At 38.5% G+C, this 15,006-nt stretch overlaps 1 protein-coding gene across 6 annotated transcripts in view; it reads right to left on the minus strand.

Annotated features, from left to right (window-relative positions):
* rap1gapb (RAP1 GTPase activating protein b) overlaps positions 1-15,006 on the minus strand; it is a 112,043-nt gene that overhangs the window by 66,486 nt on the left and 30,551 nt on the right. For 3 of the 6 annotated variants that reach the window (XM_085407303.1, XM_085407302.1, XM_085407301.1), the window contains exon 1: positions 434-623. The exons of 1 other annotated variant lie outside the window; for it this stretch is intronic. In XM_085407303.1, the coding sequence (XP_085263429.1) occupies positions 434-477 (44 nt within the window). In that variant the 5' untranslated portion in view covers positions 478-623. Of the gene's footprint in view, positions 1-433; positions 624-15,006 lie in introns of those variants that run through there. 2 more of the 6 variants (XM_085407310.1, XM_085407304.1) reach the window with 1 other exon arrangement.

The following is a 15,006-nucleotide window of genomic DNA, read 5'->3' on the forward strand; positions in this document are numbered from 1 at the left end:
ATATCTGTATGGATTTAGAAGCTGTTTAAAGCTACCAGTTATATACATTTAGACTGTTGTGTTGACTACAGTCACTTTTAAATACCTTACAAGTAGTGAGGTCTTTAAAAAGACAGATGAACAGATCACCATGACTGAGACAACCATATGCAAACCTCCCCTTGTAGCACTTTTGTAGCTTCCCCTACTAATGGTTCACGTGTAAATTAAGAGTGCACAGTTCTGCCAGTCAATGACCTTGTTAGCTAATTCAGCAGCTGCTGAGCAGATGCAGTACTAGTCCCAGAGCAGTCACACCTTCCTCTCACTACTCCAGGGCTGGCAATACAATGCAACAGGTACATGTACACTGCTGTGACAGCAGTGTCAACTGTCAACTGGCAAACTGCAAAATCAATTGATGTTCCGACAGATTAGTCCTCTATTATCTTACCCTCCATAAGCTCCAAATGTGAAACTCCTTTTCCTCTGAGACATCCTGCTGAATGGCTGATGAGGCTTCCCTGTGGTGTGCAGGATCAGAGCAGACTACAACACAAGGACTGTCATACCTCTTCCTTTTTCTTTTTCTCTTAGCTTCTCTGTGCGCCTCTCCTTCCTTTCTACACCTCTAACTCTTTCTCTTCTCTCCTCCCTCCTTGACTCAGCCCTCACTGAGTGTGTGTGTTTTTGGTATTTTATGTGTGTGTGTACACAACCCAGCCCTCCCTCTTTCTGTCTCCTCTGTGCTCTCTGACTAAGTAGCTCCTATCTCTGCCAGATTAAGAGAAAGGTGCGTCCAGCTGTCTTGTTCTGTTGTCCTGGAAACAACCACAATGATTTCTTGAATTCAAACACACCGTTTTCATTCCCACTTCTGACAGCAAGAGGGCAAAAAAATCCCTACATTAGCCAGTGTCCCACAAAAGGCATCTTCCTCAAGGTGTTAAACTAAGAATGGAGGAAACAGCTATGGACACATGTTTCCTCCATTCTTAGTGCATTTTTTTTTTTAACTCTAAAGCGCTTTAATTATATATATATATATATATATATATATATATATATATATATATATATATATATATATATATATATATATATATATATATATATATATATAAAATATTTTTTTTATTTTTTTTTTTATTTTTTTTTTATAGCTATTATGTTCACCCCCCAAGTTAGACAGTCGCTGGTGTAATTTGTACTCCTCCATTTTGAACCAAGATACTAAACCCCAATAAACTGTTCCAAGCAAATTTTTTGATTCGCTATTTAATGGCAGAAAATATTAAACAGTGTCATGGTTCTGGAGTTTAGTTTTGTCACTTTCTCTCTTATTTTCTATTCTTTCGTTATGCCAACTCTTGTTAGGTTTACTTTTAGTGTTTTTCAGGCTTCCCTCCAATTTTCTGCTACACCTGTTCCCAGTGCATTCATCATTATTTTGCCACTTGGTAGATCTTGTGTTTTTTTTCCTTTTTTAGACTCCCTGTGCTACTTATTCTTTGTTTATAGCCCAGTCATAATTATGTATCACCCTTTGGAAAGTTCTCTGGAATTTGCCTTTTCCCTGCTGCTCATCTGGTGTGTTCAGCTGACTGCCTCAGTGTGTATGACACACCTGAATCTGCGAATTCTGAGATTTACTATGTAAAACTATGCCACAGCGGGGGTAGTCACAGATGATGCATTAATAGTAGCACCTTGATTATATATTTACAGAATTTAACATCTTTTCTAATACTTTGAAGTGAAAAATGTGAAGTGGCATGAATTATATATGTTTTAATAAGGTGCTATTCCAGCTTACATCAATCACTCATTTGTCATGACTCATACTAATTTGACTGAGGTCTGACAAAATTATCCTTTGCCACCATGAAAATGATTACTTGAAAGCAAATAAACTGTTTGAGTTCTTGCAACTGAAAAAAAATCCCAAAAATCAAAGTAAAAGCTGTGTAAATAAAAAACTAATTTTGCTCAAGAATATCTTAGTTATCAAATTTCCAGGTCCACATCTGAGCTTACTCCCTCCCGAGTTAGACTTCAAAAGAGGATGAGATCTGATAGATGCAAGTCTCTCATCTTACTTGAACTATTTTTGGCCTGGCAATTCAAGCTCGAAAAAGACATTCACGTGTTTTTCTGTGATCACACATCTCCCAAAAGACAAAAAAAGTCAGATATCGTCACTAAAACCAATATAATTCTACTTGATCCTGCTGAATATTTCAAAAAGAGATAGGTGTCAAAGTGATACACACATTAGGATATGTGGAAAATTATATCTCTGCCAATCTGCTGGAACAAGTCTGCTTATAATGACTTAAAAAAAAAAAAGGATGTTCTCTGATATCTCTTCCTCCTTGTCCCCTCTCATTTTCTTTCCTCTTGACTCTCTTTCCTTCCTCATGTCTGGTCTTGATTCCTCTTACATCTTGTCATATAGCCTGTTTATCAGACTTCACACTGACTCTGACTATTATACATTTTTATTAAATAATCTATAATCAAAAATTAGCTTCTAGAGAAAAATGTTTTATAGAGGCTGCTCCTCTATTACAGTCAGCTCGCCCTACTTCCTCTGCTGATAATGACATGACACATCTCTCACAGAACAATTCTCCGGAGTCAGACTTGCGCTAACAAACTTATTACTGGTGTCCAGAAATGTAGTTTCAAAAGCTCCTTTTGCTGTTGCTTTTCCTTCGTGTCTCTCAAAAGATGCCCTTCGTGATGATGTATTACCAAAAAAAGGGAAAAAAGAAAACTATTCACTCAGACTGATTTGTGTGAGACAGGTGAAAGGGAAAGGGCAGCCAGGTGTAATTAGTCCATGTCTGTCGCTTCATTCAGGAGACATGGCAGGCTGGCTAAACAACGAGCCTGCCTTGACTTTGAGGACTTGACTGGCAATGGAAGGAGGTCCAGAGTAATGAGAAGGTGCCCTCTGTGAGATGAGGTTCAATCCACCCCATCCAGCAGTAGAAAAATATAAATCACCTTGAGAGCAGGAGACAGAGTAAGAACACTAAAGACGCTCGTTATCCACAAGGTGCAGGAACTTAGTAGCTTTGCAGTTTACATTGCAGTTAGCAATGCTGTTCTTGCTGCAGGCAAGTGTTTTAAATCACTACCTCAAATTCAAATTTTATTTGTCACGTACACAGTCATACACAGTACGATATGTAGTGAAATGCTTGGACAACTGCTCGTGACCTAAAGAGAACAAAAAAGGAAAAGGCTATGAATAAGATAGGAAATAAATATGAAAATTAAAAAGGGTAAATTTAACTAGGAAGGAATAAAATATAAATTAAGGTTAAAAATGAAATAACTGTACAACACAAATTAGAATGAAGGGTACATTTAACTGGGAAAGAATAAGATAAAATATATAAATTAAAGTTGAAAATAAAATAACTGTACAACAAAATACACAATATAGAACTATATAAGAATGTATGAAGAAATATAAATAAATATATACACAATAACCTGATGTGCGGTAGTTTACCAAGACTCGAAGTTTACTGCTATGTTAGTGGTGCTCTGAAGCTACGCTTTGCTCCAGTCGTGCTTAAAGGTAATGATGAACTGCAAGTCCTAGAATGCCATTGGCAACTGTTCAGGGTTTGATTTTCTTTGAACTTTATTGAGACTTAAAGTGGCACTGTACATAAATAATACAGAAATCAAGTTTCACCGGTGTTAAAGTACAGCTGGGTTTAATGGGAGTATTCTTGGCTTTGTGCAGGCTGTAAAATTCCTCTAAATAAGGAAAAGGTTTGACACGCTGGAGACAGTAAAATGTGAGCATCACCAAATCAGACAAAACCACTTATGTTAAGTTCTGTTGTGAAGAACCAAGCTGAGCATTTTCAGTGGTGCCATGTTATTATTTTGAAAATTGTCGTGGATCTGACCAAGTAACCAATGTTATCATGCAAGAGTCCTGCATGATAGCAGCCTGTCAGTCATAAGGTGAGCTCCACCTAAACAAAGCCCTGCTTTATCATCCTAAATGATTAAAGGATGTTCTCCCTGCTGGCCATGTAAAGACAGCAGCTTCACTTTCCACACCCACTGCTATGTATATCCTTTATAAAAAAAACTGTGGTTTTGATGTAAACTGTTTTGTTAAAACAGACATTTTTATGTTATTGAAAAAATATTTATTTTAAATCATCCCAAATAAAAAGATCATGCTTTTTTAAAATTCCATAATTTAGTGAGGGCAAGCACATTTTGCTCTGAAGCTCTTTAGACATCCAAACTCTATGGGTGAAAATATTTTAAGAGCAGCAAAAGTTCCTCTTAAATAGACTTAAAGGTTTAAGGGGCTATTGCATTGTTACAGTACAGTTCCTCACCAGTGGGAACAGCAAAGCAGGACACCAACACATTAAATATTTACCAGCTGTGCACACAACTACACCCCTGACAAGATCGTAAGGACACTTTCTGCCTCTGTGACTTGAAATGCCTATTCATGTTTGCTCTTCCTTCTTGTCAAACTTTCTGCACCAAAATTTGTACTGTTAGGCACTGTTAATCTTTTTTCCCCCCTTCTTTTTTATGTCTCTGCAACCGTACAAGGTCGGCATCACAAACACAGCAGGGAATAAAAATTTTAAAATAATAGCTCTCTTTATTTACATTTTGGAGGCAACAAGATGACAAATTTCTAAATTACAAATAGCACACATTATTCAGTACTCAGTGTGCAACTGAATCATCAACAAAGAACAGAATTTTATGCAGGAACTACACAAAGGAAAGTGAAAATAAAGGGAAGGCATAAGATTAATGAAGTTGGATTGGAGCACCACTACCCCTCACTGTTAGCCAGGGGAACTACTTTTCATCCTCTCAAGCTTCTGAGTGTCTCAGGGGCCGTTTGAGAGCTCCGTTTGACACAGACAACTTTGAATTTTAAGCAGATAGACTGCTCCCTTCAAGCAACAGTCTCTCCTGCCTACGATGAGTTTCACAGCAACGAGAAGGAGCGAGAGTAGGACACGCACTAGCTGATGAACAAAGCATTAAGATTTTATCTCCTTATATCTTCATAACAATGTCCAATATTCTGTTTCAGGCTGCGGACAGATTACTGGTCAGTACGGTTGTAAGGTTACCGAGCAGAAACAGGCAGCACAGAGGTATCCACTCTTCCGTAACCAAATGCAACAAATGAGATTTTCTCTCTACTACAAATTAGAAGAGCGAGATTATCGGAGGCGCTGACATTGAATTACTTGCTCATCAAAGACAGACTGATTCCAGAAGGATCTCGGAAGACTATTCTTGTCCTCCATCAGCCTGCCCCGCTAGATCTGAATGTCATGAATTTCACAACTTCTCTCCGGGCGATGATAACAGAGGGATGTGGGGGAGTCTCCGGAAAAAGAAAAAAATCTGGGAGATAGTCAGAGAAAAGAAAGATGAGAAAAAAAACGGAGTACATGTCCAAGATTGGCAACAGGGGTGTGGGTATATATGGCATGATTAGGCATGACAAGACACAGTTGTCTCTATTTCTACTCTGTGTCTTTTATGCAGTCCATTTATAGTCATTAGACTTGGATTGGAGAGGAGACAAAGAAGAAATGTGAAGTTACAAATCACCGTAGGAGTGGAAGAGTCTGTGAACGTGCCCTTGGAGCACAGACTGAATGCACAGTGTAGCAATTTACAGGGCATTGACACACACAATCCCACTGAACATCCCCAGCACAACACGTAACTCATCCTCCGGTATGAAAATCCGGAGCAGGAGCCCATTAGAACAAATAAAAGAAAGATGCAGACAGTGGAGGAGCGGGAGAGAAACCAAGATTATTTTTCATGTAACAATGGGTGAACCAAATGGGAGAAGCCTGCCCGTGGGTCACATCCTTGGATTAATGACTTGGCAGATGGAGAAGCAACAGATACCCCGCTAGGGCCTGACTTTGATTTATACACATGAGAGGCTTAGATAAGGACCAAGAAGAGGCAGCGATAGATTTCTAATGATGCAGCCACATCAAAATAATCATTTACTCAGACCTCAGGGTCTGTCCACTGTCAACAACACTGAAATGACATGGACAGGCTGATTGGAGGTTCCGTTCTTGTTGCCATTCAAGTTGTTAGATGTGAAGTAGTAAGAATGAAAGACCACAGATTATCAGAAATTATCATTGGTCCATTATCTCCAGTTTTAATAAAGTCCCAGCATGCTTCATCTTCAGAGCCTCTATTTATCATGGAGTCTGGCTACACAGCTTCCAAATTCAGATTCAGATTCCTCACTCTTTTGTTGCTTGGTGTTTCTCTTGATCTAGTGGCACAGCTACAAATGCTTTCACAAAGAACTCCCTGACCAACTGATCAAAGTTGTGGGCCTATCATTCATATTACATTTTTCAAGACCTTCATAATGCACAGTCTTTCTTTTGGGGGATATCTTCTTTGGCGATCTGCATGGCTCAGGAGCTGCTGCCACAGCCTAAATTCATGCTGAATGTGCTCCCGGATATTCAATTGGAGATAATTTCTCTGAATTTCAGGAGTGGGTCCACACTTTATAAACTCCCTGTTTTGGTTCTCTGTCCTGCACAACAAGCTGTTCATATTTTCACCTCTCATTAGACGCTTACTCCATCTGCAAAATTAACATGCAGATGCGGTCACAGCTACTGACTAGAAGAAGGCTGTTGTCTGTTCTGATTTTCCCAACTAATCAGACATTTATCTTTTTTTTTTTACAAAAACTACATCTATTTCATGAAGATGCTGAGACAGTCACTGACATCCTGCTTACGAGAAGCAGTCTCATACAAAGCTAGTGAAAGCGAGGATGCTGCTGTCTCCCAGCAACACTGGACTTGTAATACAATGAAGTATATTGTGCATTTGTAGTCTGTAGTTGCTGTCCACGGTACTGAGAGCGGCAGTACCGTGGACAGCAACAATAACAAGCTCCGATAAAGGACCACTTGACACTTACTGCAGTCATACTGTGCGCAGCAAAAATGTTCAAACCCACTTGATGTGATTTTAAAAATGGTTACAAACCTCTATGTATGTGGCTGTAATAGGCAGATCGGATGGATAGTTAAACTGATGGTTAAGACATCGGTTCAGTCAAAATAACGCACATTTAATTTTAGCTCCAATTCCAGCTCCAATTTAGCTCTTGATTGTGTTATAAAAGAAATTTAAAAAAAAAACCCTGATAGTTGGATTTCACTTTCTTATAAAGAATTCAATGAAACAACTTAAATGATTGAAATGTACAGCTTTACAGGCAAATGGCAGCTCATTTAATTTATTACAAACAAAGATGCGTTCCAGCTAAAAGCTACTTTAAATGATGGCCCCCAAAAGTAAAGACACACACGTCCAAATACAGACACTCTCAAAAGAACTGCGCTGCACATGGATGCTTTGCTTTTAACACACTGTGAGTTTTTATTTTTCTTACAAATTACAACCCCCTGAGTTATGTCGAACTGTAACAGCATCTGAAGGTAAATGTCCTTTTCACTCCAATGTCTCTATGAGCATTCGCACAGCTTCATGAACATTGGCCATGGCCCTCAACTTCAGTTGCAGCATCAAAGGGAAAAGCAGCTCTTTCATTTGCCTTTGTTCCCACTGTGACATTTCACCAAATCTGATGATGCAGGCGATGTCCGATCCCTGACCCTTGTAGGGCTCCCAGACTCCAGCTGGGCATTTGTACAGTTGCTCGAATACGAAAACGTCTGAGCATGACACAGTCACTGGGAGAGGTTGTCAGTCACAGGAATGTTAGTCAGATCCATCAATTGGACTGTTCTGATTTTGTGCCTGGATATATGCACCACTTATTTCCCAGTGCGAAAAAAAGTGCATATGCGTAAAAAATAACAACTCAAAGTGTGAAAATAAATATTACATATCTAGTGAGACAAAATTGGATGTATACAAATATTCAAAATTTACCACAGGAAAATGTGATTTTATTCAGTAAACAGGTGCTTCTAAAAACAGCTCGCCTGGTGGGAGTTGTTAGAAAACACAGATGTCTACAAGGGCCCTGTGCAGTAAAGTCATAAACAAAACAATCCCCTTCATTCTGCATCCAAACTCTAATCCACCAGAGGAGAAATGCTTGCAAGGGTACATTAGAGATATAGTTATAGGACTGTTAGATGAGCTGCTTTCAACATGCATACATTTTTTAATTCTGGTATAAAAACCCATCTCTCTACTGTTCATACAAAGACTAAAGCTCACCCACCATGTCTACACCGTAGAGTGATGGATAACAGACAGCACAAGGTCACATCACAGACAGGAGGGGAATAAATGTAAGATTAAATAAATTTTAAATTCACTCTATCGCCCAGTGTCTGAGTCCCTCAGTAAAAGAGCAGAATTTAAAATATCGTGTCATTGGACAAAGTCGCAATACACCAATTTAAATAAAGAGCTTCATGTAAATGAAAATAAGTGAATGACGATGAATACATTGCTTTGAGTCATTTCATACAGCATGGATGTAGCATAGATGGGTGTAACTGCAGTGCACATTTGTTCTGCATCCCAGAGATTAATGTAAAGAATGCTCATTTCAGGACATGGAATTAGTAGTTAGAACATAATTTTCAACGCATGTTTCCTCTTGGAAATAGCTTTCATTAAGGAAAAGTGAATTTATTTCTACAACAATAACACCCACATAGATTTGCATTACATGCTAAAGAGTTCTATACTCAGAGTTCTTTTTTTCTTTCTTTCTTTTTAACACCTCAGATTGGTATACGTTAGGGCTGAACGATATATCGCATTTGCGATAATATCGCGACATGATCAAGTGCAATTTTCTAACCGCAAAGGCTGCGATTATACTCTGGACATGTCCAAATTCATGGGCTGCATCCTCCTGAGGCCGCATTTGTAGACCGATTACGTCACAGCGACGTGCCGAAGGCTGTCCAAATTACTACCATATCCCAGAATTCATAGCACGGCCCAGCCAAACTCCAGTTTCCAGCAATGGCGGCCGCTACTAAGTTTTAAAATTACTCATACTAATCTTTCTGGGTCACAAAATAAACTTTTAACATATTTTCAGGCGAGAAAGTAGTTGTGTAAACATCAAATATCTGCTCGGTTTATCAAGATATCCCATATTTGCAAAAGTGCTTCGACGTTTTCAGAGGCGTCTGCTACCCACCAGCTCGACAGCTAGCCGGGAGCTCGAGGGTTACTGATGCGGCCGAGAACGGCACAACTCCCGGCACATCATTTTCAGATCACCGCGGAGTTTCGCTGCTCGGGTTAAACGTAATATATAAGTCACTTAGACAACCTAAAAATGTTATTGTTGGGCTTTTTTCAGTGTTTTGTTTGTTCGTGAGTAAATCGGTTTGGCTGAGATTAAAGTTATTAGATTAGATAAAATAAAACTTTATTAATCCCCCGGGTGGGTTCCTCCTTGGTTTTCACACAGCTGACTAAACGTCAAACAGAAAACTTATTAAACAGAAGTATGAGACAGTCGAGAATTTACACCAGTGTCTGGTTATATTTTAGATAGCAAGAAGCAGACGGCCGAGTTTATTAAACTCCACCGAGACAGCGGTGACGCTAATCAGAACTAGACCGTCCAATTTCACGCCTTTAAATTTTAAAGGCGTGTTTGTGTGTGTGTTTATACAATTGCTATTATGTTTGCACTTTATGTGTAATGTTACTGACTGCAGAGATCAGTAAGATGTGTGTATTTTTTATTTATTAGTTTTATTTATTTAATATTATTTTTTAATTTAATGACTGTCTAGTAGTTCACAGATGTCGAAAAACTGAGTGTGGTAAAGCCACTGATTTTTTTTATGTATATTTCTGCAATCTGCACATTGTACTGACTTTCATTTTAATGTTTACACCAGGGTTCCTTGTCAGCACTTTATGCTCAGATGTTTGTAAGCTAAAAATAAACTATTGTGTATGTTCAAATATACTGTTGTGATTGAAGTAGTTAAATAAAAATGTCAGTCATCAATTCATGCATCACCTCATGTCATCATAAGAGAGGTCTGTCTTCCAGGAAAGAACAGTTTAAAATTAATGTAATATAGTATTGGCCATACTATATGATGTATTGCTTGTCTTTGTTTAATAATACAGAAGACAAAGACCTTAAAAAATAATCGCATATCGCATCGCAATCGCAATATTGGGGCAAAAAAAAATCGCAATTAGATTATTTTCCATAATCGTTCAGCCCTAGTATACGTGCATATGTGATCCTACACCATAGTCATTTCTTATCTCTACCTTGTGACAGCTGTTAATACCCTCAGATCAAATCTCACCTCTCTGTGCACCCGGTAAAATATACATGGCAGAGTGAAGAAAACCAGAGACAAGAAAGATTGTTGGAATCTTTGACTAAAAAACTGGACTCTGGACTTGAATGCAGAGGCACCTATGTCACTGGACCTGGATGCTGCAAGAATTATACTGTTGTTGCACATGGAAAACAAATACAAAACACATTACAATATACTGTATGCACACAAACACCTGAAACTTAACTCAATTTTTTCCTGTCTTTTTTTCTGTGTATGTCCATGCATGCAGCTCACATTAGATATAAGTTAAGCATGTGTGGTATAGAACTTCAGTGGAATCTTAATGGATATCTATACTAATAAGTACTGTGAAATGTATTAGGAAAGGAAAGAAATCCACATCGTCTGATTGAAATGAAAATGATCAACCTACAGAGGGCTGAATTCAAAGATACCCTGAAAATCAAAGTGAAAAAATGATGCGTCAGACTAGAGCTGGGCGATAGAACGATAACGATATGTATCGCGATATAACTTTTACTCGATAGAGAAATTAAGCTATCGCGATAGACCTCGCCGCTCTTGTCCTCTTAAAAAAAAAAAAAAAAAAAAAAGAAAAAAAAAGATCAGCCAATCCAAATTAAGTAGCGCAGAGCCGAACCAATCACAGCCGCAGCGTCACGTCGCGTGACTTGTAACGTACAGCATAAGTGCCAAGCCGCACGTGTGTTTGTTTTGGAAGCAGCCAGCGGGTAATGGAGCCAGCGCATAATGGAGGAAATGAGTGTGCCGACTAGAAAAATCAACCGAGCGTGACCGAAGAGAAAACAGATGATGGTTCCAACGCCGGAGAGATTGTCGAACGGAAGAGCCATAGAAGTTCCGTAGTGTGAAGGTATTTCGGCTATTTCAAGTCTGACAAAATACAGAGTAGCGTGCACTGTAAATTGTGCCGAAAGCAAGTCTGGAAATACAATGAACTGGTGCATGCGTCACACTGTGCGCCACGTTATTGTTTCGGTGAAATGAATTTCTACAATACTGTTAATTCTACTCTCTGCAGTGTTTAAATGCTTACATATACACACAGTTACTGTCCGTCCACACATACGACTCGGTTCTGCTTCTATGCCCCAGCTTTGTTTACTTTTTCCCACCGAGGCTTCTAGACTTCTGATTGGCCAATATTTCTGCACGGTTAGGAATCTAGCGCCACCTGCTGCTTTGGCATGTTCTTAGCAGCGTTTTCCTTCATTTCTGCCTTTATGTGTGGACGGGATTATTTTTTAAAACGAAAACGGAAAATCTCCGTTTTCAAAAATACCCGTGTACGCGTGGACGTAGCCTCAGTCTCTGACTGGAAGCGCTAATTCGTCATTCGGCTTTTGTCAGACTAAAGTAACTGTTAAAACTGTTTGAAAAGCTAAGCTATACAACAAGGAGAGTTTGAGAATTTCCTTTTAGTTCTCAGTTTATTTGATATTGACAAAAGTTAGTCAGTTTTGTCTGTTCTTCTGTAACACAAACTAAGATTTATTTTTAGAATTAATATTTTGTTTCTAAGTGGAATTGACAATTTAGTCTGTTTCGTTTGTTCTATTTTGAAACTTAAACGCTTTAGCGGCTGCCTTTTGTGTAGTTTGCAATATTTGCCTTTATTTATCTGAAAAAGTCTCATGTTCCTTAAGTACATCTACCCTGTTGAACTTATTATGGGAAATAAATATTTAAATAAAAACAAGCTGCTGATTATTTCACATTTTACTTGTGAGCAACGGCACATTTAAATCTTACAAATATAGTTATTTGGCTTATATCGTGATAGATATCGTTATCGCCTGAAATGAAAAAAAAAACATATCGTGATATGAAAAAATCTCATATCGCCCAACTCTACGTCAGACTATTCTGTCCATTCTGCAGAAACTCAAAATGTTTTTTCCTGTGCTTTTCTGTATGCCTGACAACACTGGGACATGCTCCTAATGAGACACTTACTTAGGGATCTTCTCCCAGATCTGGATTATGGTGCCTGGATAGTCAAAGGTGCAACCTGGCAGCATTGGATGGACTGAAACATAATGTCCCAGAGGTGAAACATAATGTCCCCAGAGGTTTTCTATTGGTTTAAGGTAGCATGAGGGCCAGTCAGTGGTATCAATTGCTTTATCCTGCAGGAACTGCCTGCATACTCTCGCCATTTGAGACCAGGCACCGAGAGGAACCCAGAACCCTCTGTGCCAGTGTACGGTCTGGCAGTGGGTCCAAGGATCTCATCCCAATACTTACTGGCAGTCTGTGCATTGTCACCTAGAATTAGAGGTCTTTGATTCATTTACTGGTCACCCTGAATAATGATGCAGGCAGCATGATGTTCTCCAAGGCTTCCTCAAACCCTTCCATGTCTGTTACATTATAGTATTCTATAGCAAATACCCACTGGGCTCCACAGTGCCAGGCAGTGAGCACAGGGCCGAATAGAGGATGTCAGACCCTCAGGCCACCCTCACATGGTCAGAGACATTTACATCAGTGGCCTGCTGTTGGTCATTTTGTACGGATCAGAACTCAATATGTTTCTTCACACAAAGGAGCAGATACTGGCCCTGGTGATGGCCAGTCAACATAATTAAATAAGTACAAATGTCAGTGGCCTCCAACCTGCAAAAACATTCCTGTTTTAGGGGTTGTCTCACTGTTGCCCCTCCAGTGCCGTAGTGCAGCTGAAAGTGCTTAACAACTCCCTCTGCTATTTAACTGACCAGATCAATATCTCAGAAGTTTAACTAACTTCATACCTTACTCTGATTAAAAAGTGATCTTTACATTTTTTAGGCACTGTATATATATATTTGAAAACATTTTTGCTGATATCCTCAGTGCCTTACTCATTATCTGTTTTACCTTATCTTAAAAAAATGTGTCAACCCTTAAGGGAATCCAAGCAGCCATTTAGATAACTCAGATGTGCTCCCAGAATAGACTCCACAACATCAGATATAGCTGCTCAGTCATTTATACACACAGTTTATCTTCCAAGCAACAGGCAACATGCAAATTTAAAAATGATGAGATTGTTGCAATTGCTTTTAGTTGGTTGCAGTTAAGTGTGTTTTATTTAAAATATACGTTTTATTTTAAATATTACACTCAACATAATCCATGGATTTTGGCTACCTGAACTGATCCAGTGTTATTCAGTAAAAGGTTGATATCATTCCCATAATGCACCTCACTGCTAAAGAAATATTGTCTGGATTCCAATGCTTACAAAAGACTGAGGAACTGCCGTCTTTAAAAAACATCGGTCCCATATTATTACAGATAATGATATTTTCCTTTTCTTCTTTGAATTTCATTATTATTGTCTTATAGTCTGGCTGGTGATGACGCAAGGTTACGCAATCTATCTATCAGAAAAAGTTTAAATGATGGCAATCCATGGGACAAAAATTTAGAAGGAGGCAATATTCCTCAGAGAAGCCATAACCTTGCATAGTCAAGCCTGTAATGAGTTTAACTCAGACTCTTAGAGGGTCCCTCTGGGCTGCTGGCAATAATGGTGAATTATCAGTGATTCCTTTCACAACCACAAGGCTTTATTAATGACTGTCTGGGGGAAGTGCAGCATTATTGTCATGGGCACACTCAGCATATTTTGGTTAAAATAAAATAGCTCATAGCTGATTAAGAATTTCTACAGAGAATTTGTGAGAAGTGCTTATGACAAAAGACTGCAGCTGACCATTGTGCCTTTAATTTGTATGTAACAGAACAGAATAAGAAAAGCTTCATCTTTTTATTCATGGTATAATGCAAATATCAATTACCAAAGATTACTTCTCAACAATCAGTTTATGTGTGTATGTTAGGGAAGGTTTGGGTGAGTATTGAGCTATTTGCATGAATGATGGGATCAAACCAATACTAATGGCAAGACAAAAGTGAAATGCAGGCATTGCATTGTGCCTGAATATTTGTAATCAGCTTCTGCTGAAACAAAGAGCAACGCAGATTTGTAACAACCTTACACTTCAAATAACACATCCTTCAGGTACTTCACTGCTGGGTGCAGATATTCCCTGGTACACAGCCATATTAACTATTACACAACTAGATGGGAAATCTAGTACATATAGAGAAAAGAGCTGTCCAGTGATCTCCTATCATTTCAATGCATTGTGAATTAATGTTTTGTACTACTGTTTTTTTGTTTTATATTTGGTCCTGGAATTTATGCAGACAAATAGTTACACATTAATATTTGAATACTGGAAAAGTCAAATGAATAAGTGCCAATAAAAGCCAGAATGTTATTCAGAATTGCACTTTGACAATGTTATTGGATTTTCTGCACATATACCACATCTTGTAATGCAGCCCAGACAAAGAATGTGGCTGCAAATGTGTGAGAAAGCTTTACAAATGAATACTGACAACAGAGATTTATTCAATAACCTGATAGCCCTCCTTGCCGAAATGCCTCGTGGTGGTTTATAAAAAGATAAGTGAAACAAATGTGGCTGCCAAAGCTTTAGCAGAAAGTGACAGAAACACTTGATATTACCTGACTACTGATAGAAAATTGTCCTAGTGGAATTAAATAATCTATACTAAGATGACGCAGTGCTAATCAGCTTGATTATTTAAGACTACTCAATTTTTAAACTAGAAGCATACATTTTCC

This window comes from Rhamphochromis longiceps, linkage group LG5 (genome assembly GCF_057381845.1).
Source record: "Rhamphochromis longiceps isolate RC_006_pf linkage group LG5, R_longiceps_female_GT1.1, whole genome shotgun sequence".
Lineage (NCBI taxonomy): Eukaryota > Metazoa > Chordata > Actinopteri > Cichliformes > Cichlidae > Rhamphochromis > Rhamphochromis longiceps.